The sequence below is a fragment of the Motacilla alba genome, chromosome 8 (genome assembly GCF_015832195.1).
Source record: "Motacilla alba alba isolate MOTALB_02 chromosome 8, Motacilla_alba_V1.0_pri, whole genome shotgun sequence".
NCBI lineage: Eukaryota > Metazoa > Chordata > Aves > Passeriformes > Motacillidae > Motacilla > Motacilla alba.
The window spans coordinates 26709506-26731781 of record NC_052023.1 but is presented as its reverse complement, the minus strand read 5'-3'; the positions used below and the strand labels follow the sequence as shown (position 1 = coordinate 26731781).

The 22276-nt window shown below is 50.3% G+C and overlaps 1 protein-coding gene across 1 annotated transcript in view; it reads right to left on the bottom strand.

The window, feature by feature from the left end:
• The window catches only part of PAPPA2 (pappalysin 2), an 89198-nt gene that overhangs the window by 42866 nt on the left and 24056 nt on the right, over window positions 1-22276 (bottom strand). The window contains exons 4-12 of the mRNA XM_038143691.1: window positions 15848-15993; window positions 8735-9028; window positions 7839-8031; window positions 6215-6336; window positions 4248-4740; window positions 3587-3715; window positions 2467-2558; window positions 2031-2224; window positions 766-900 (exon numbers count right to left, since the gene is read on the bottom strand). Of these exons, the coding sequence (XP_037999619.1) occupies window positions 766-900; window positions 2031-2224; window positions 2467-2558; window positions 3587-3715; window positions 4248-4740; window positions 6215-6336; window positions 7839-8031; window positions 8735-9028; window positions 15848-15993 (1798 nt within the window). The remainder of the gene's footprint in view (window positions 1-765; window positions 901-2030; window positions 2225-2466; window positions 2559-3586; window positions 3716-4247; window positions 4741-6214; window positions 6337-7838; window positions 8032-8734; window positions 9029-15847; window positions 15994-22276) is intronic.

Here is a 22276-nt window from a genome sequence, read left to right as displayed (position 1 = left end):
GCTGCCCCTCAGCGTGCAGATGGAGCAGCATGCCAGAGCCCAGCTTTCCAGCAACACCAGGCAGCAGCCACAAAATCTCTAAACTGTGCCTGTGGTCAGAAACCAAACACTGTAAAAATCCCAGTGGCCTAACGCTCAGCACTCCTCTGTCCCTCTCCTCTACCTGCTGGGACAGAGGGGTTGGACTCTCCCAGGGGCAGCCCCCGAGCCCCTGTCGGGCTGCAGGACCAACATTCTGGGGCACAGAAGTGCCACTTCTGGTCTGGAGTCATCAGAAGGACCTGTGTGCCACAGCTGGTTGCTGTGGGCTTGGGGTGCTCAGCAGCACCCTGGGGTGTTCAGGACCCCTCAGGATGGCAGAGGATATCCAGCTGCCCTCTGCTGCTGGAACAAAGGCAACTAGGACTTTAAACACAGCCTGTGTCCACCCTTTCGGGGTGTTAAAGCACAGCTTGACTGCAGGGGAGAGTCAGGAGCAAGTTGTTTCTCAGCCTCAAGGCATTTCTGTGGTATTTTGGTTTCATGCATGGTCCTTCTCCTGGCAACCTGCCCCACGATGGGTTTGCTGTTCACAGTGGGAATGGGGCAACCATGACACATCCAGACACAGGTATTTTGGGATTTACAAAAAGAGCAGTAGCATATGGAGTACTACATGAGTAGTTTTAAAGGTTGCTCCTACAGGACAGGAAAGGATGGGTTTTGTCACCAGAGCTGGGTAAAGACAAACAAATCCTTTGTGCCTCACCACACACCCTCACTTACCTTGAGCCAAACTCCCTCATCACCCAAAAGCATCTTCTCATTTGGGTCCTGAGCATTCTCTTGGCTGGGAGCACAGGGAAACCAAGCAGCCTGCAAAAGGTCCTTTGGCACCTCATGAAGGTGGGATTTACATACCTGAAAGGAGAGATTTATTTCAACCCAGAAGGTTGCAAGGAACGGAGAGAAAAACAGTATCTACAAAATTTCAAGGAAGATTCAACAAGTGTTGCGAAGGACCCCAAGGCGGCTCTTAGGATGAAGACAGTTAGGATGTGGCTTCCTAAGGGACATCTCACTGCCCACACATGTGCACAGGAGACCTTTGCCATTTTGGAGTGCTGTAAATGTGTTGTTTAAGCACCTCATGGCATCCGTGGGGCTGAATAACAAACAATGAGCCAAGCTGTGAGCTGGTAGGTGAGACCATAACATCCTGATTTTGGCTGGGCTCACGAGATACAAAGGTGTGATTCATTAGCCTGAATAACACTCTTCTGTTCCATTCAATGCCCTGTGGCATCCCAGACATCCCCACGGGCCTGGCAGACAAAACCTGGGAGATACAGGTGTCATTGTGAGGGAACAGACACCTGAGCCCAAGGCACCTCATTAGACATGTATATCTGGGCAGTTTAATCATGCTGCAGGTCTCAAGAAGATCATTCCTCATATCGAATCAGTAGAAACACATGTGTAAAGGGCTAAATATGATCTCTTTATATATTTCTTGCCTTTCTTCAGCTTGCTAGGAAAGAACATACACACCACGTTAACACCAATCAGGCAAAATCCCCTCCAGGCTCTGCTCCAAAGCCCATATGAAAGATGGGAATTCTCCCATTGATTTTTCCTTGGCTTCAGATCAGAGGGCTTGGGAGCAGTACAGATGCTGATGTGTGTGTGATTTCATCCTTTCAGGCCCTGACCTTATAAGGTATTAGACTGACAGGATTTTTTTTAAGCCATCAGTGGGACAAGTCACATGCTCCAAGTTGAGCATTTGGCTGGTGGGATGGGGTGGTCACTGTTCAGTGAAATGCATGGCTGGGGGAGGTGCTCCCTGCCAGGATGAAGCACCTCTCCATAAACTGCAGTTCCTGAACTCAGGCACTGATGCAAGAGGAATGTGAGAAATGCCCCAATCTTCCACTCAGTCCTGGGTTGGGAAGGTAATAATCAATGAATGCTTCCAGAGCTGATTTTGTTCATGCCTTCCCCAGCACAGATTTTGTCTTTTTTTTTTTTTTGTCCATGCCTTCACTCACCTTCACAACAGGCTCTCCAGTGACTATGGAAGCAGGACAGGACTCTGCATCCTGATGGGAGGCGTAGGCTTTCACTGCCCACAGATCCACGTAGCCCTCAGGAGTGTGGGGACCACAGTCCAGCATGCTGCTTGTCTTCTCAAAGGGCTCACACACACCATCCCCATCATGAACGTAGCACAGGCTTGGCTCCCCTGCAGGGAGAACAGGGATGAGCTGCTTACAAACCAGGCTCCAGCCACACACATCTCTCATTATAAGAGATTTGCTGTCTCATTAGCCTGGGGTTTTTCCCACCACAAGATCCATGGATCACTCCAGCTGCAAATCCAGGTTCTGCTGTGATGAGGTGCGTGGCCCTCTGCTCTAAGGAGTAGTGTAAATAACGCACAGTTTTGACTCCTGCCTCTAAAGGAGTCAATCCATTTGGACTCACCCACACAGTTGAAGCCTTTTTCCTTTTTACACTTCCTGGAACAACCATCTCCGTCCAGCAAGTCCCCATCATCACATTCCTCCTCCAGGCTCCTAAGAGGGCAACAGCCAGATGTATTATAACCACCTTTGACTCAACACCCACCGCTGTGCTCCTGCCCAGTCATGAGTGAGGACCCCTTGTCTTGGTTCTATTTCCACAGAAGCAGTTCAAAAGGAAGAACCACACATGGAATTAGATAGAGAAGAGAAAACACCTTGCCGGGGGATAAAAAGAGGTTGAAGTCACAGCATTTGGGAGCAGACACGATTGTACTGTGACTTTGCTGTAAAACCTGAGGCAAGAACTCTGGGAGAATGGAAAAAGTATAGAACTAAGCATCAGGAAGACCTGCTGCTGGATAAAGCAAGTATTGGAGAAGGCAGAAGATTCTGAAGTGGGGCTGGGGTTTCAGTGGGAGCTAGAGAAGGAGGCAGGAGAAGGGGAGGGACAGAAGGCTCCTCTCCCTTTCCCTTTCGTCACCCTGCTAAGAAAACTGATTTCAAATGAAAGTGACCCTGAGTATCCTGGAAGCTGAAGTCTGAAAAAGCTCAAATAAGGAAATCTGAAATAATTATCTCCCAGGCAGAGCAGGTGAAGCATTGGGCTCTCTCATTGTAGGGGTGGTGTATCCCTCATTATTGAGGGTCTCTGGGCAGGGACTGGGAAGCTCTCTAAAGACACCACACCATGTGGGACTGTGCTCGTTGCTGAAGCTACTCCTGCAGGGCCCTGAGCAAGAAGTTATACTGCCCTCTTCCAAAAGCAGATCCTTTGGGCTGGACTCTGCAATAGTTTGCTGAGATGGGCCAGAATCCAAGCTCTGAAGTCAAGAACAGAGGATGTTCAGGTTGGACTCCCCAGGCAAACCATGCCTCTCAAAAAGACCATCTCCATCTCCTATGCACACGGCATTTTACAAAACACAAGCTCTACAGCTCAGTCTGCTGGAGGGATTTTGTGCAGCAGCTTCAGCCATGTACCTGTGCATGGAGGATCCACCTGCTGCTTCCCTTTGAGGCAGGATGACCTGACAGCTTAAAGAACCTCAGCTGAGAGCTTGAGGAGTTTTTCAACTTACGTGGCCACCTTCCCATCCCCACAGTAGGGTGCTCCGTGCACATGGACGAGCGGTGGGGATGCTTCTCCTGAGGTTGTTCCAGAGACCACCTGCACCTGGTAGCGGTACACCTGCCCAGGTGTGACTTCCCTGAAGGGACAGAGAGAACTTGAGGGAGCAGCAACATCTGCAGCACTGAGATTTGCTCACCACAACCACAGACATCACATGTATACATCCATGCAGTATCACAATCTGATGTGTCTTCATACTCTGCCAGAGGCAGAGCCTGTGGGAAGAGAGTCTCTTTCAGGTCATGCTGCTTATTTCCCAAGGGTCTGAGCTGGGAAGAAGTGGAATTAGCTCGAGTAATCATTTTACTCATTGTATTGATGGGAGAAATACAATTTTATGGGTTGTATTGATGGGGAAAATGTTTCTGGGTTTAATAAGCTCCTTCCAGTTAACCTGGGCTCATGGACAAGGGTCATGCTAGCATGGTGGGTCTGCCACACCCTTGCTCAATGGCATTGGATGCAGTAATTCTCAGAGCAGAGGGACAGCAGGAAAAACAAAACAGAAGCAAAACCATCCAGGGATTCAAAGGGAGAAGACACAAGGAGGTAATCAAAGCCAACCCAGCCACCCCTTCAGCCCAAGACAGAGCAGCTCTGTGACTCACGTGTCAATGAACTGGCGATGAACCTGCAGGGGGGTGGCAGGGGACCCATCTGCAAACGGAGGGTCACGGAGCACCCGGTACTGGATCAGTCTGCAGGCAGAGCACAGGGAGCTGTGGGGCCTGGAGGTCAGCAGGGCTGTGTCTATCTCCATCCTCTCGTCAAAGGTGTAGATTTTGACTCCAGACATCTTTTTAGGGATATTGAGCTTCACGGTAAAGGGGACATCACAGAAGGTGTCCAGGGGGCCCAGGTGGATGGACTCCCCTTGCTCTGTCAGGATTTCAATGTCAGACAATGCCTTGGGAGAGCCTGTGGACAGGTACGTGGTCCAGAGGGTGAGAGAGCTGGGGTAGACGGGGTGCAGGAAGCGCAGCTCCAGGATGCAGCCGTCCGGCTGGGGGCACGGCACTGTCATGTTCATGTCGTACAGGTGCAGCTCCGGGCTCCAGGCCTGCAGACTGGGCTCACAGGGCTGATCCACATCTGGAGGACCTGGGACAAGGAGGAAGCTGGTGAAAACCAGGGGACAGCTGGCTTCACAGGAGACCCATAGGGGTGATCTTCCCTGTAGGTGCTTAAGCACCTCCAGGCTATAACTGCACGCCTAGTGGGTTTGCACCCACATGTCCTCGACTTGGTGGCACCTGCCTTAACATCCTGGAAAGCAATAATCCCCACTGGTCTCCCAGTCCTGGGTACTTGCACATATGCACAAGGCTCAGCAGACATGGCAGCTCACAGCCCTCTAAATGGGAACAGTGGTATCCACACTGCAGCTGGACACAGTGCAGAGATCTAGGGACAGCCTAGACACAGCTGAGGAATGTGAAACTTGCTCTGTAGTGTCACAGGTGCCGAAACTTTGCCAAGGGCACCTGAATACTCCAAGCAGAGCAGAGACTGAAGCTTTGCACAAGCACAGGCTAGGACAGGTCACAGTCAGGAAAGGGCCAGGTACAAAGCAGGGAAGCAGGTCTGGAAGGCTGTTTTTCCTGAAGATCCTCCAGGACAGTACCCAGGCTAACCTCAGAGCCCCAGCCTGCCTCCCCTGATGGTGGATATGCACTCAGCAAGAGAAATGGAGTGCTGGCCTTTCAGACCCAGAAAGGATCACTGGAATTTATCATTCTGTAGTAGAAACACCCTTGTCCTCATCAGCCACTGAAAGCATTTTTTAGAGCCCATCACCAATTCAAAGCCTTCACCCATGTAAGACAAGTCTAAAAGTTTCTGAAACCCACAAACTCTCTCTTTTTATCAGAGCAAACAAGCACTTGTGATAACTACAGATACACAGAACCATGTCCTCTGGCTCTGCATGGTTCAGCAGCACATGCACCTCACACAGTTGCTAGGATCATCTCCCCAGGTCTACTGCCTCCCCTACCCTGCTCTTGGAGGAGCTGAGGCAGTAAGAAAAGCCCAACAGCTCCCATGGCAACTGTGTGACCCTGAAAGTCACCACTGTGCCCACAAGGTGGGTCTCTAAACCAACATCTGGGTCTCAGCACAAGAGAAGTTGTCATGCCCAGCTGCTGTTGGCCTGGCTAGGGAGGAATGGACTATCCAGGACTTGACAGACTCAGTGGGACTCAGCACAGAGCTCCTCTTGCTCTCTGTGGACAAGACTACATGAAAGCCTGTGAATTCCCTGGTGTTTTGAATGAGGTCCCAAGATCTGTATTTTAAGACTGATTTCAGTTAAATGCTTATCCCTTTGGTCAGCATCTTTCAACAACACCTGAACAATGATTTGGGGTAATATTGGGGTGCTAGTCAGTTTGTCCAAAGCCATCTGGCCATTACCAGTTTTTTCCTGGGCACCAAGAAGTCCTTCCTGCACTACAGAACCCTTGCAAAGGGAAGACAACTGATTCTCTAAAAGAAGAAACAAAAAATTATTTTTCTTGTACCAAAAAGATTCTGCCTGGGGACTCACAGACAGGAAAAGAGAGGAGACATTTACCTTCTGCTTCTTCTGGGGTCCAGTAGCCAGAGGAGTCGCAGACCCGAGGGGAAGAGGCCTCGTGCACGTACTGACGGAAGGTGCCATCCTCAGTACAGCTGTCACACAGCGTGTCCTGCTCCCTGCTGACAGAGCACACACCCTGGCATGTCTAAGGAGGACCAGTCAACTCCCCTGCCACATGTGTCCAGGTGGCACCAGACAGGAAGTTGGAAAAGCAGAGCTAAGGTCTCAGTCTCCCTGGGTGTATCATCCTGCTTGGAATCAGCTTCTTCAAAGACAGGGAAATACAAGCACCCATGGGACAGGCTGGATTTAATCTCTCCTCTTCTCCATGCTCTCTGGGTAGTCTTGGATGAACCTCATCCCTGCCAGTCAGAGCTAACAGACCCCACACATTCCAGGGCAATGCTAGAGTGGGTGCAAATAAGGCTCTCTCTGCTAAACCCAGAGTCAGGTTTTGGCTTTCAGCATTATTGTAATACAAACCAGTGACAATAATGTCAATTGCCATGCTCTCTAGAAAATATAAAGGCACCTTTCTATTATAAGGGCCAGCCTCAGCCACTTTCCTTGACCGGTTCTTCTCAGGGGATTCAGGACTGCCACAATGGATCAGCTCCTGAGACAGTTATGAGTGACAACTTGGGATGGTTCCAAATGGCCTTCCTCCTAGACCCATGTCTTCCTGCTCTCAAATCACTTAATTCCCCAACAAAGCAGTTTATTTGGATGACTCAAGGCTACCCAGCACTCAGAGCCTCTCCTGTCTGTGGGGTGACATGCACATGCTCTTGCTACTCCTGAGAAAAAGGCCCGTTGTAGAGAGCACCTGTTCTTTGAGAAGTCAGCAAACGCTGACCCAAGAGTGCCCCAGCTGCCATCAAACAGCATTTTCCTTTTAATTATAAAAGACAGCTTTATGAAGCAGTTTCAAAACAAGTTCAAGAGCTCTTTACGTACGTGTTTATGATCCCATAAGCAAAAAAAAATCCTAAAAATAAAGTCTCACCACCTAAAACCTGGTAGAAACTGAAATATATTAGTAAGAGAGGATGCTGAATAGAGACACTGATGGTGTATCCAGGTCTTGGTGGCTCCCTTAGCGGGGAGAAGACAGACATCCACCCAACACTCATGGCTGTGCACTCCTCAACAGCCAAACAACTCTGGCTCCTTGGCATCATTTCTCTGGCTTGAAAAGTTTCCTGACTTACCCCCAGTTAGCTGCTCTACGAGTCCATGACAGCGCTGGGAACGAAACCCAGCTCTTGTGGTTCGAGCTCCCTGCCTTAACCACAAGGCTGCATTTCCTCCTGGTAAATAGCTACTTTATACAATAAGTGCTAAATGAAGCTCATTTTTCATTCCCTGATTGCACTCTGGGGTTTTAGAGCTGGCTTTGCCTCCTGATGCTCTTTGGCTTCCCCTCCCAGCACCCCGAGAGCGGGAAGCCTGCAGGAGAGCCCATCTGCCAGGGGGCCATGGCAGCAGCCCGGCTCTTGTGCCTGAGGGCTCTGCTGGAGACGAGCAGGGTGGGAAGGGGACTGGGGGGTCCACGCCACGGAGATCCCCTGTCCCTTCCTGCGCAAGCCCAGGGCCAAGGCGAGCACAGCTCCCTCACCTCTCGTGGAGGACACCGCTGATGGGAGGCAGCCAGTAGATGCTGAGGGAGTCCTGTGTCTGCCGGGTGACCATGGGAGGGATCGGGATGGGCGCCGGCTTCTTGCTGTGGCCCCAGCGCTGGTACACCAGGTCCAGGTAGCAATGCATGCGGGCCACCTGGTTGGGGGTGAAGCTGTTGGTGCAGTCATCATCTGGGGGACAAGAGAGGCCGGGCCGAGGGTTAGGGCACGGCAACATGCGCCCTTTGCTCCTGGCTAAACTTTTTCGGGGACTTCTAGGGAGGGCTGGGAGGCACCAGCGTGCGGTGGCTCTGCTGCCGGGGCTCTCTGGTGTCGTGTGTCCCCAAAGCCACAAGATGGCACTGCCTCAGCAGCTCCACGTCCCTGCACCCGCCCGGCACCGGCACCTGGGCAGTGCCGCCGCCCGCACGGCACCGCAGGAGGGTCAGCCAGGGGCATGGAACTGCTCCTCCGGCTTCGGTCCTCCTGGCATGGCAGGAGAAACACCAGCCCCCTGCGGCATGCCTTGGGAACCAAGCCAAAAGGGGCAGGAGGTTAATAATTCACAATAATAATAATAATAATAATAATAATAATAATAATAATAATAATATTAGCTTCAGGACTGGAGAACAAAGGCACACACAGACAAGAACAGCCTTGGTGCATGTCCAGCGACCCACTGGCAGGAAGAGAAGGTTGGATAGAAATAGCCTGAGGAAAGAAAGGGGTTAAGCAGCCACTGCAAGCACTGCCTGACACATCCCAATACACCAGGAGGGTCCCTGTTGGTTAGGGAGTGAGGTAAGGCACTAGTGATGGAGGTAGAAGGGAGGGAAACCCTAGTGCTAAGGAAGGTGATCCCTTGTGACTCCCAACAAGGATTACTCGTTACCTGTGTAACTCATGTAGTTGTTGAAGGGCGTTCCTGTGAAATGTGTCTGGCCACAGGTGTCATTGGTAGGGTCTGGATCCCGACAGAGTTTACTCTTTGGGGTGGGGGCAGTGTCAGCACAGAGGTCTCCTGTCTCCATGGATGGAGTGGTCTCTCTGCAGGGATCATCACAAGACTCCCGCTCGCTCACTCCCTTAAAGACATGGTAGAGGCCCAGGACGTGCCCCACTTCGTGGATCATGGTGTTGGTGTGGCCGGGCATGCCGTAGTAAGCAGGGTTGAGGACAACTCCACCTGGAATTGCAAGTACAGAGAGCATCATTCCAAGAAAGGGACAGCAGACATCTGTCATTACTCACCTGTGAGAGGTAAAACTCCTCTCATTGTGCTGCCAGGCCACAGACGGAGACCCAAAGAAGAACATAGTCAGCCTCTTATAGGATAGGAAGAGGCTCCTTTGCCCTCTTGGGTCGGAACAGGGTGGGTAGTTTTTCTTCCCCTCCTACCACTCTATCCCCCCTTCAACATCTTCAAGCATTTCAGCTACTGCTGCCCTCTGCATCTTTTTGCACAGGTGTAATTCAATGTCTGCTTTGGATCACACAGATCCAAAGGAGGTTTGGAGCCAGAGCACCAAATCAAGCCATGCTGCACCTTTACAGGGATCATCTTTTGAAGCAGAGGACAAAAATCCTTCCCTGGCCTAGACAAGTGTCTAAGGCAGGCCAGCTCCCATGGCAGGTGAGGACAATGAGGTGCTGAGCAATGTCCGGACACACTCAGCTGTGCCAACTAGAAGCCAGCTTCAGCACAAATCCACGTGGAGATTCAAGTGCACTACCTCCCGCCCCTGCTGAGAAATCACCCATGACCTATTGCTTCCACCTCCAAACCAGACTCTTTGGGGTAAACTAAAACTCTCACGAGGTATTGTTCAAATCCACTAAGCTTTTACCACAAACCTGACCCAAGTTCAGTGTATTTTAGACTGGGATTTCCCAAGACATAGCTTCTGAAGATCTCTTCCTCCCCTTCAGAGGGGTCTGCATGTGAGCAAGGGGCAAATGAACCCAACAAGATCCTCACAGACCAGCACAAACCTATTCCTCTTCACTGGGGTACCCCAATCCCTGACTCAAGGGGACACAAGAGACACCAAGCCATTTTGGTGCAGATTCAGCTGTCAAAGATGTTAGAGCATGGGCACAGATAAGTCCCCCAGAAACTGCCCCAGAGCTGCCACCTCATACTGAGAGCAACAGCATGCAGCTGGACAGGACCCACGATCATCCTGCCTTAAACTGAACTGTGCTGTAGGGCAAGTGTTTTTTCCTCTCCTGTGAGCCCATCTGTGATGGGAAGAACAAGGATCAAGGATACTGACAAAAGCCAGGTGGAACAGAGCCTTCACTTTGCTCACTGCCAGCATCTCCAGCTCCTGACCTGGGATGCACATCCTGTGCTGATGGCTCTGTACCACATCTGCTAGGAAACTGTCCACAGAAGGTGCTCAAGAACAAAAAAATTTGCTTTGCTGGCCTCCTTTTATTCATCTCCTTTATTTTGTCCAGATTAAAATTTCTTTGGAATCTCTTCATTTTTCTCCCTGTTTTGAAGTTTTTTCACAAGCCATTTCCCCCGTTTTTCTCTTCTCATTTTCACGCTCCATTCACTTTTCCATGCTGCTTACAGTGGAGGAGCAAGGGCTGGGAAATATCAACAAGACAAGGGTGCTAAAAGCAGCCCCCAGCATGTTCCCAGGCTGACTCCAGGCAACCCCTCCATGTCTCAGGAGGCTGTTTTTACACAACTACTTTTAACCCAGACAGCTTGGATGGCAGTATGGTGAATAGTTGGCTCCAGCACAGTTTGCTCCCTCCTTTGCAGGGCCCTGGAGGATTTACTGTGCCAGCTACCTCACGGCAGAGCCTCTGCTACTGCATCTCTGCTGATGATCACTGCCCTGCCAGCAAAGTTAGAGCTGGCAGGTGGCCACAGTGTGATCCTGTCTCCAGCCACACAGGCTGCTTGAAATCTGCTCCTGGATCAGCTCCGTGCACTACCGACTACCTCATGTCCTCGAGTACAGGGCATTCCTTCCGAGAGAGGGTTTTCTTCAGATCACAGTGTCCCTGGCAAGATACCAGCAGGTCTGTGACTCCTATGGGGGAGCCATGCTGGGTGAACACTGAGCTGGGGGCTGGCAAGGGACCTTCAGAGACTCCCTGAGCAATTCTCCCAAGCCCTTCCAACAAGGGGTGAAGAAATGAGGGTGGCATCTTCTGTGGAACACGCTGCGTGTGTGGCCCATGGAAGGGCTGAGAGGCACCACTGACCTGTCAAGTGGCACCGTTTCTTAGCTCAAAATTCATGTTTATTGCTCTTCCTTCCCACAGTGTGGATCTTCTGCCCAGGGCTTGAGGCAAAGGATGGGTCACAAAGTAGCTGCATTCCCTTTCTTCCTAGTTGTGAGACAAGAGAGCAAAGGACTTTGCATCCCATCAGTCAGCTCTTGACCCTTTAGTTGCCTGGAGACGGGTCACAAGAAGGCACAGAGGCTGAAAAATCCTTTTGGGACCTTCATGTTCTGTCCTGTCAACTCTTAGGTTTCTGGAAGCCATCACCCTCTCAATTACCACCCTAGTAAATGCTATAGATAGCAAAGGGCATCCCATTGATGAGAAACCCAGTGGGCACATAAAAGAAAAGCTGCTTCTCATTTCAATCAAAACAGGGCATGAGAGAAGAGAGAACAGAAAGAAAGGCATCTCTACAGCCAAACCCAAGCCTGAGCAAGGCAGGGGGGCTGCCTGCCCAAAGGTCTGAAAGGAGGAATGTGCACACAGAAAGAAAATAGTGTTCATAAACAAGTAAATGAGACGCGAAAGCCCTGCATGCATCCTGCAGCGGTAACCACAGGGAAAAGGGCTGAGCACCAGGGGCACAGGGCATCCTGGGACCAAGCAGCCCAGCCCTCCTCCCTGCAGAAACCCAATGCTCTTCCCATGTGGTGGAATAAATGGGATTCCAGTACAGGGGAGCAAAAAACTGTCACAAGAGAGGGATGCCAAGGCCACAGTACCCTGTCCCCTCCCCTCCTCTCTGCTGGCTTCCCCTATTCCATTCCTCCCCCACACTCCACAAGGACGATCATATTTTTAGTACTCATTTTAACAACTAATTAAATGGCAGAATTAGAAACAGCCTGAGAACTCTGCCTTCCAGAACATCCCTATCCCTTCATTCCATGTCCCCACTGCTCCCTGATGAGTTGGGAGTGATCCCAGCTTTGGACCAGGAAGTTCTATTTCCCCTCTGCAGGATCCTGGCTGAGAAGGCAAGATGTGGAAGTGTTCATGACATCCCAACAGGACCACCCTCCCCTCTCTCTCCACTGCAGATCAGGCATTCCCTTCTCACCTCTGCCTCCTCCTGCCCTGGGCAAATGGCTAAACTGGGCTTTCAGTGCCTGAGAATCAGCTTAAGAAGCTCCACAAGGTCAGCATTTACACAACAAAGCTAAAAACTTCCATATCCCTGTGATATCAGGGGGCTCCAGTACTCCAAGGCAGGTCAACCAGAGACTTCTTTGGACTTGCTCACCCAACCAAGTCCAGGCAGCTGGAAAGATTCAGGTCTGGCCCCAACATCTTGTCTCTCCAGGCCAGACCCACCAGCTGCAGACCTGGTAATGTCCCCAAGGCCAAGACTCCACTCTGCTCAAGCAACAAGAGATGCCCAGCCCATCAGCATTGTGCTGGTGTAGATTGTACTCTTCCTTTACTCACACAGCCCTGGAAACTCCTGATCCCAGGACATTCTCTGCTACTAGCCAGGATCCATGGCAATGCTGAAGGACTCCTGCCCATGCCAGTCCCAAAGAAGCCAACCTGTTCCTAGGTCAGGGCTATCCCAGAGGACATTCCCAAGTAACCACAGGACCTTTAAACAGTAAACCACAAAGCTGAACCTGCATTGCAGGGCCGGTCTTCCCCAAACACTGAGTCAGAGCAATTAATGGAACAAACGCATGACAGTTAGTCAGACAGGAAGATGCCATTGCCTAAGGTACCTCGGATGGAAGGGCTGGCCCTCCTTCAGGATCCACTGACCTCTGCCAGATATATGAGCTGGCCTCAGCTTATATAACTAGAGAAAGTATTTATAACATCAAATGTTCACCATTCCCTTGCCTTTCGACCACGTTTATGCAGTTCACATGCAGCTACACATGAAGTTCAAAGCATCTGCATTATTACATGACTGGGTTTTTTGAACAAGGCTTTCCACCACAGAAAGTTAAGGATTTTTTTTTTTAAAGGAAGTTCTTCGACTCCTTCTGCTTTGTAGTTAAAAATATTTACTTCTAAGTTCTCAGAAAACTCATTCCAGACTCCAAGAAATCTGAATTTGCGAGGAACTCACGGTGATTATGGTGGAAAGACTGAGACAGACAGTATATTCACAGGGAGTGGTGCAGACCTGAGACCTACCTCTGCTGCTTGCTGGCAGCAGGTTGTCTTTCTCTGGGAGCTCCACAGCAGCTGAAACACGGTCTATAGAAATTCCATAGACCACTTCAGCCTCTCCAAGCCAGTAATTGTCTTTTATGCTCCATTGAAAGTAGTTGCTATTGGCTGTATTGTTGGTAAACTATCCCCAAGCCTTCAGAAAGGCTGCCTGAAAATTAAATTTCCTCAGGAAAAAAGTCTGGAGGAGGGCAATAGAACTGTAGGTAACCAGCATGTGAATGGTCGCGTAACTTCTGATAGCCCCAAAGAAGCATTGTGAAGAGAAGGGGATGAAAAACAAAGTTCACTGAAGACTTCCAGAAGGTGATGACACCAACAGGAAGGTGAGGTCGACCCTCCTGAAAAACACACTCAAAGATGATGAAAAAATGGTTTATAAGGAGATTAAAATCTAGATGGCAGATTAAACAACTTCTAGACATGGAGATGATGGAGAACAATAAATCTAGTGATCTTTGGGCTGTGGCAAAGTATTAAAATAGCAGAAGGGAAAGCACCTGGAGAAGAAAAAGTCTCATGATACTTCTCCTGAAAACATCTAAGAAAGTGCAGTTCAGAGAAACAAACAGAGCAAAATCTGACCAAGATTCTCTGCAGAAAAGAAGCAGTTTGGCTTCTCGGAGAAGCCAAGGAACCAATTTGATTCATGCAGAGAACTAAAGCATGGAGGGTCTGTATGCGTGTAGGGAAAAATCAGCATGGCATTTCTGCTCCAGGGGAGCCGACAGTGGTATGAGGGGTGCAGGTCTTGTGTGCTGACCCTAATATTTTAAGGTCAGGAAAGACAGGAGATTAGCAAGATTTAGCACAAGGAAAGGAGTCTGTCTTTTTGGGGACAGACCCCTCTCTCGGGTATAGACCCGTCTCCACCCCTGGTCATAGCTAGGTCCTTAAGCTCAGGAAGTTTTCTCAAACTGCTATTAACTCCTCCCAAGGTTTTTCCTTCTCTTTACTCACCACTTTCCTCTCACATCTACTCAGATTCTCCATTAGCCTCTTGTGAGAGCTTTTGTCAAAAGCCACACATTCATGGCCTCCTCAGTCCCGAGTTTCTTCTGTGTGGGACAATAATATACACTGTGCATGGTACAAAGTAAATGATGATGTGGGGAAGCTCCCTGTTTAGGGAGAACAGAGTCCACCACCCGCCCTCCTGAGCTCATTAAATCTAAAACCAAGGACAGTCTTGAACCAAAGTCTTCAGTTCGTGCCAGAGACTCAAAGAAGTTTGGATCCAGCTTCATACTTCACAGCTCTGGCAACGAAGTCAAGACAACACCCCTTTTCCCCTGAACCTCCACGCTAAAGCCCTGATCCAACATTTCCAGATGGTGCCATTTCTCATGTCCCTGGCTGGACACAAGCTCAGAGACTGGAGTTAAATGCAAGCTTTTGATGAGACCAGTCACCCCAATTACCCCTCTGTACAACGGCTTGCAGGCCATTGGGAGAGTTCTGAGGGGAATGTGTGTGGCTGAAGCACTTGCTGCAGTCAGATGATTGTCAAGCTGAGCCTTGGAAGTGATTTCTGGAAGCTGAAAGAATAAATTTCATGGAGATTTGCCTTCCTCAACAAGCAGCTGTAGCAATATGCTATTGAAAAAACAGCCCTGAAACTCATTGAGGGAGAGAAACTGGCAAAAAGGAATTTTGAAACAGGCCTTTAACAGCAGTATAAAACTTTTCAGGGTTGAATATCACGCACTTGTAAAAGCAAAAGGTCTAGGTCTGCTGTGCAGGTGTCGGGAGTAATTATTTCCAGTTACTTATTGAGAAACACTTTAGACATTTTGACTGCAAAGTGTAAAGGGCTTTGCCAGAAAACTCCAACAACTGAAAAGGTGGTAGGAGAGGCAGGAAAAAGAGGAACAACTGAAATAGCAGAAAACGCACTAAACAACCACATTCTAGGGAACCAGTAGCCATTTTGGCTGCTTTGCAGCCTACGAGGACTGATGACCTTAAGGGTCCACCCTGAATCCTCCGAGGCCAAGGAGAACCTTGCCTCCAGCAGGTAGTAGGCCAAGTTATAAAAACATGGTAAAATTTGATAGTTATCTTCACACTTGCAGCTGGATTTGGAAGTGGCCAGTTCTGGCTGCTGGCTGGGCAGCCCTGGAGTTGCTGAAATCTGCCATCTCTGCTCTGAAAACATTGACACTTCTGGTTTGTATCTGTTTGCTATTATGTGCTGCAGAGTGAAGGTCACTGTCTCCAGAATCCTAAAAGATAGACCTGGAAGGTCCAGGAGAAACCAAATGTGAGTCTAGAACTCTCTCCAGAGCCGGCATTTATGGTAAAGCTGTAGTCCTGCTGCCTTCACCATCAAAAGTTTCTCAAACCAATGTGGGAGCCACTTGTCAGTGGGTAATCTTACAACCTTACCCACACAGATTCAGGGAACAGGCAGCTCTTTTCCTTACAGCAGCAGCTGTTGGAACACCCAAACCCTGTTATCATGACCTTCGTATGGAACATACACAATGTTGAGGCACAGCACATCCACCTCTTTTTGCCAAGTCGAGGAAAAGAGAGGAAAATTAATCATTCTGAGACCCCAGGAATGGGATAAGTTACTTACCCAGGTGACTAAGGGCCTCTTTGTCCCATGGCCAAGTGGCAGCACCAGCCAACTCTTCCCTCACCGAACTGGCAAAGTAAATATTGAGGAAATGGGTGCTGTTCAGCTGCAGAGCCTCCTTCAGCTCCTTCACGCTCATGTAAGCCCTGAAAGGTCAAAAGAGAGGAAATACTCATCACACATTCCAAACAGAGTGAGGAGGAAACGTGGGAGCCACCCATAGACATCCTGCAAAGGGGCATTGGTGTTCAGGGGCCTGTGGCCTGAGTGGGATGCTGACTGCTTGAATTCTGCATGGTGCAGGATGCCTCCCAGACCCAAGCTGCCACCACCAGCAACTCATCCTGCCGTGACACTCCTGCAAACTGAGACCAGGAACCAGGGCTGGTGAGTGTTGTTTCCCAGGGAAAAGAGGCAGTGTTGGTGTTCAGGGGTCTGTATGCTGAGTGGCTGGCCATCTGCTATGATTCTGAAAACCACCAAGCCCAGAGCTCCAGGCACACTGCAGCTGCGAAAGGCATGCCAAGGGGAACACAGAACTGCCACAACATGGTTCCCTCTCTGCAGCCCCCTACTCAGAGCCACAGGCCCCTGAACGCCAACACCAGCCGTTTTCTCTGAGAAGCAAAACCCACCAGCCCAGGTTCCTGGTGTCAGTTTGCAGGAGGCACTTGGCACTCTCAAAGCAGCCCGAGTTGGCAGTGGTGGCAGCTTGGGTCTGGGAGGCATCCTGCGCAATTCGGAACCGGAGGAAGCAGAAGGCCACTGAATGTGACCTCCAGCCCTTTGCCACAGGAACCAAAACTCACCAGCCCAGGTTCCTGATGTCAGTTTGCAGGAGGCATTTGGCGCTACCAGGGCAACCAGAGTTTTATTTTGCTGCAGGTTTGGTCTGGGAGATATGGGGTTGCCCCCTCCTAACCCTTTCCTCCTCCCTTCAGCCCTCTTCTGTGATGCCCCCTTCTCACTCCTCACCCCTACTCGAAGTTCCAGCCAGGCCCTGCCCAGTCCCTCACTCCCCCCTTCACCCCTCGTCTCATCCCTCACTCCCCCTTTCACCCCTCCTCAGCCCCGTCCCTCACTCTGCCCTTCACCCCTCCTCAGCCCCATCCCTCACTCCCCCCTTCACCCCTCCTCAGCCCCATCCCTCACTCCACCCTTCACCCCTCTCCAGCTCGGGACAGTGCGGCCCTCGGCCCTGGCAGCAGGACAACACCCAAATAAGACAGGCAGGGACAATGTCTGTGGGCTGCAGGGTGTCACAAGGGGCTGCGGGCTGACGGGAGGGGGCTGGAGGGTGACACGGAGCATGGGGGCAGCTGAGAGGCAGAAGGGGTCTTTAGGAGCAAAAGGGGGGCTCCAGGGTGGCCCAGAGAGGCTGAGAGGCTGCAGTGGGGAACTTGAGGGTGACACAAAGAGGCTGAGGGGCAGGGGGTGCCTTGAGGGGCAAAGTGGGGGTGCCTGAGGGTGACAGGTGAACCAGCCCTCGCACCACCCCTAACCTCACCCTAAAATCCACCTGTACCCAGGTGGAGAGTGCACAGTGGTGGTTAGGGGACCAAGGGACAATGTCGGGGGGCTTGGGGTGACACACAGACATTGCAGGCTGAGGGGCAAAGAGGGGGGCCTTGACAGGTGGAGAGCTGACACTGAGGGTTAGGGGGACAAAGGATGCAGGGTACCAGGTGGGGTTGGGGTACAGGTGCAGCAGCCCTCACCCCAACCCTAAGCTCACCCTAAACAGCACCCCTAGAACACCAGTTTTCCCCAACAGCAGCTGCAGGCAGTGACCCTAATGGTGGGACAGCCCCAGAACCCTCCCAGCAGCTGCAGGTAGTGACCCTAATGGTGGGACAGCCCCAAAACCCTGCCAGCAGCCGCAGGCAGTGACCCTAATGGTGGGACAGCCCCAGAACCCTGCCAGCAGCCGCAGGCAGTGACCCTAATGGTGGGACAGCCCCAAAACCCTGCCAGCAGCCGCAGGCAGTGACCCTAATGGTGGGACAGCCCCAGAACCCTGCCAGCAGCTGCAGGTAGTTACTCCAATTAAAAGGTAGGGATGATGTTTGTAGGCTAGAGAGTTATAGGTAGTGGTTGGGGGCTGAGCAGTTTTTTAGGGGTTTTTTTTTCAGGGTTTTAAAAGGATATTTTAGGGGTTTTTTTTCAGGAGATTTTTGGGAATTTTCTGGGAATGTTTAGGATACCATTAGGGCTTTTTCAGGGCTTTAAAAATAATTTTTAAGGTGCTTTAAGGGCTGTCTTATTACTAATTAGAATTTTTAGGGTTTTTTGGGTATTCTTGGGGCTTTTTTAGGACTACTTAAAAATTCTTAGGGCTTTTTTAGGACTATTGAGGGTATATGGAGGACTTTTTTAGGACTAGGGTATTTCTAGAGTTTTTGAGGGAAATTTTTAGGGTTTTTTTAGGGTCCTTTCAGGGCATGACAGAGGCTGAGGGGCACTGTGGGGGTTGAGGGTGACAGAGGCTGGGAGCTGAGGGAGGAACAGGGAGAGGGGACAGTGACAGTGAGGGTGACACACAGAGATGCTGAGGATGGCAGGGGCAGCTGGATGGTGACACAGAGAAGCTGGGGGCTGAGGGACAAAGGAGAGGGAGTGAGGGTGACACATAGGAGCTGAGGGGCAGCTGAGAGGGGGCTTGAGGGGCAAAGGGGGGCTTGAGGGTGACAGAGCCTGAGGGCTGGGGGGCAGAGGGAGGGGTTGAGGGGTAAAGGAGAGGGCTTGAGAGTCCAGTGGAGATCAAGGCTACAGGGTACAGCTTAGGAGGCAAGTTAGGGTACAGGTGCACCCCCTGTCACCCCAGCCCTCACCTCACCCTAAGCAGCCCCCCTAACAACAGCCTGTGCCCCCAACAGCGAGAGCACAGCGGAACCCTCCCGGTGGGACAAGACAGCAACCCTCACACCAGGACAATGACAGAACCCTCAGAGGACAACAAGACCCACTGCAAAATGGTAGGGAAGACATCTGAGGGTTAGAGAGCAAGAGGAGGGGCTTGGAGGCTGAGCAGGTTCTTTTCAGGATTTTTCATCAACTTTTAAGGATATATAGGGAATTCTAGAAGGTTTGTAAGGATTTTTTGGTTTGTTTTTTTAGAGTATTGCAAGGGGGTTTTGAGGGCTATTTCGCTTTTTTTTGGACTACTGTTATGGTCAGGGTCAGGATTAGAGGGGATGCTCGATGAAAATGCGGAGTTTTAGGACTGCAGTGGAATGGACTTGAAAAGGGCCAGTGGTGGCAGAGGGGGTTGGGTAAGACATTGCCAGTCCAAAGGCTGTGAGCTCTAGCCCCAATGGAGTCATTGTGGCTAGGGTCAGATGCTGGCAGTGTTGTTGGGCAGAAATCCTGCACAGTAAAACAAACCACCCCACCAGGTTCCCACAGTAAACTGACACCAGGAACCTGGGCTGGTGAGTTTTGTTTCCCAGGGAAAAGGCTGGCATTGGTGTTCAGGGGCCTGTGAGCCTGTGTGGGATGCTAACTACTGGAATTCCGCATGGCACTGGATGCCTCCCAGACCCAAGCAGCCACCACTGCAAACTCAGGCTGCTTTGACAGTGCCAAGCGCCTCCAGCAAACTGACACCAGGAACCTGGGCTGGTGAGTTTTGTTTCCCAGGGAAAAGGCCGGCACTGGTGTTCAGGGGCCTGTGAGCCTGTGTGGGATGCTAACTACTGGAATTCCGCATGGCGTTGGATGCCTCCCAGACCCAAGTGTCCACCACTGCAAACTCAGGCTGCTTTGAGAGTGCCAAGCGCCTCCTGCAAACTGACATGAGGAACCTGGGCTGGCGAGTTTGGAAAAGGGTCTGGACCAGACCTGGAGACATCCTCAACTTTGAAACCAAGAGCGTCTTAAAACACTGAAATAGTCAGCATTTCCACAGGATGTCCCGTGACACTGCAAACTCTGCTCTGTAAAGGTGCAAGTTCACATAGTGAGGGGTTTGGTTGTGGGTGGAAGGCACTCATGCAAGCCTGAAGAAGTTTTGCTCACTACAGTAGCTTTGTTGGTGAGTTCTACTCCCAGACAAGGCCTTCCAACCATGGCGACAAAAGAAGCCCCACAAAATAGGATAAGAGGGAACAAAACAGGAGAAAATATGAGAGGAGGAAGGAAATGCAGAGGTTGGTCCTTCTAGGGAAAAGAGAGGAGGTTTGGCATCAGAAAAGTGGAATTTGAGTTGGAAGGAGAGAAGAATTAATCCAGAACTCCAACTGCTTCTAACAAAGGTTTTTCAGGGGTTGCCCCTGATAGCGGGGCAAGACAGGAATGGACATCACACCTTGCTGTTGGGAGCAGAGAGGGTTTGCCAGCTGGGGCTGAGAAGTGTCTTCTCTGGCTTCTCTAGTCTATCTGGACTTCCATTCCATCCTTTTCCCCAGGAAAACCAGTATGCCAGAGATGGCAGTATGTGGTAAAAACAAGGGTGTCCCAGCAGAGCACAGGCACATCTCTCATCAAAACAACATCCCAGGGAATTGCACAAGAAACAGTATGAGCAAAAGGTATCTTGGAACATCCTCAAAAAGAAAAAGAAATTTAAAAAAATGTCTTGCAGCTCTACTCAAAATGGACCTTGGAGAAGAGTGCCCCCTCTGCTCATGGTCTGGATCTTTCAGACAAGGTTTGGGATGTCTACAGGAGCCAGCAGAGGAACAAACAAGATTTCCCAAAATAAGCTTAATGAGGAGAGGGTAATATCTGGAGCCAGATTCATCAAAGGGCAAGTTTAGAGGGGAAAGCAAGAACACTGACAACACTGCTGGCTGTCTCTCCTCCTGTCTTCAGAGCTGGGTATAAAGAGTTGAAAAAACACTGGAATGTGATACCCAAGACATCCATTTCTAAAGGCCACAGGAAGGTAATGTGCTAGGAGAGGTGGGTAGCAGTCGGGAAATTTAGGTTTCACTCTTCCCTCTATGTGAGTGTTTCTGCACAGGTCAAAAGACTGTATCACATTCACCAGAACATCAACAGTCCCAGCATTGGTCATTAGGGAGTTCATGTCCTCAGCTATGCAAAACAATCAAAGTCTAACCTAATATCAGCAATAATAATCCCAATAATATTTGCAATGGAATTATAAGGTCTTGGGCTGTGCTGCACAGGCCAGGTACCCTTTTAAATGGACTTTAATGATCCTTGTGGGTCCCTTACATCTTAGGATATTTTATGATTCTATAGATTAAGTACTGCCATTTCCACCATCTGTGCCATTAACCTCATGGGCTGAGACAGGCTTAGGACAGGTAGCAGACATTGTCTCCACATTTCTATGACTTGTCTCCAAATCTTCAAAACTTGAAGACCCTGACCCACAGTCTGTGAAGCCATTCATTTAAGAGATTCTGAGCAAGAAAAAAAAAAAAAAACTCATGGAAAGGCTTTAAATACATCACTGTGGAATGATGATGGAAACACACCATTGTGGAAATATGTCATAAGAATGACTAAACCTGCAGCATGAGGCCAACAGCAACATTAAGGTGGCAGAAAGCATTTCACTTATTCCCATGCTTCCAGGAGCAACTGGCATCTTTGAGCTGCGTGGATAGATTATGAAGGGAGCACAGCTGTTTCTTTACACTGGGCTCACCATGAAGGAACACCAGCTCTGTTTGAAGAAGCTGCTTCTGGTGGTGTCCTTTAGCAGTGATGCCCATTAGTGCATTCCTCACTACATGGGATGACAGACAGGAGGATGCAGCCGAGGTTGGGCTGAGGGGAAAAAGGCACGTTCTCATCTGAGATGTGAAGTGAGAAAGGAAACCGTTTTCCTTTCTTGTTTGAAATGGCAAGATCCCTAGTCAAGCTGTTACACCAACAGGCTTGTTTAGAAAGAAAGAGGTTGCTACAGCAAATTGAAGAGAAGGAGAAAAAAATGAAAAAAATAAAGGATTCCAGAAATAAATTAGAGCAGAGGTGGCATGTGGAACAGAGCTGGGTAAACCCAAGGGCTACTTCCCTGGACCTGAAAGAGCAGAGGCTTTCAAAAGCCACTGCTGACTTGGGAGGTGCCAGATAATCAGGGTCTTCTGACTGCCTCTCTCCTACCAGTCAGCCCAAAGAGACCATCCCAGGCTGGAGGCATCTCACCCATCTTCCCAGGAGCTCTGAAGATTCAGTTACTTCAGACAAATCTTGGCTGGACTATGTGGTGAGATGAGATGACCAGCTTGTCTTCACCAGGCCCCGAGATCTCCCACCACAAAGCAGCATTCCCAGAACACTTTCCCCAGCCACATCAGCTTGTGGAGAGAAAACTCTCCCAACCGGAAAGGACAAATTAGGAGAACTTGATCCCTTCTCTGTGATGTCTCGCCTGAGCATCCCAGACACGCGCCACGCTGACGCCACCCCTTCAACCCAACCAAGACGGGAGCAGGCCGGGAGGAATAGATAGTG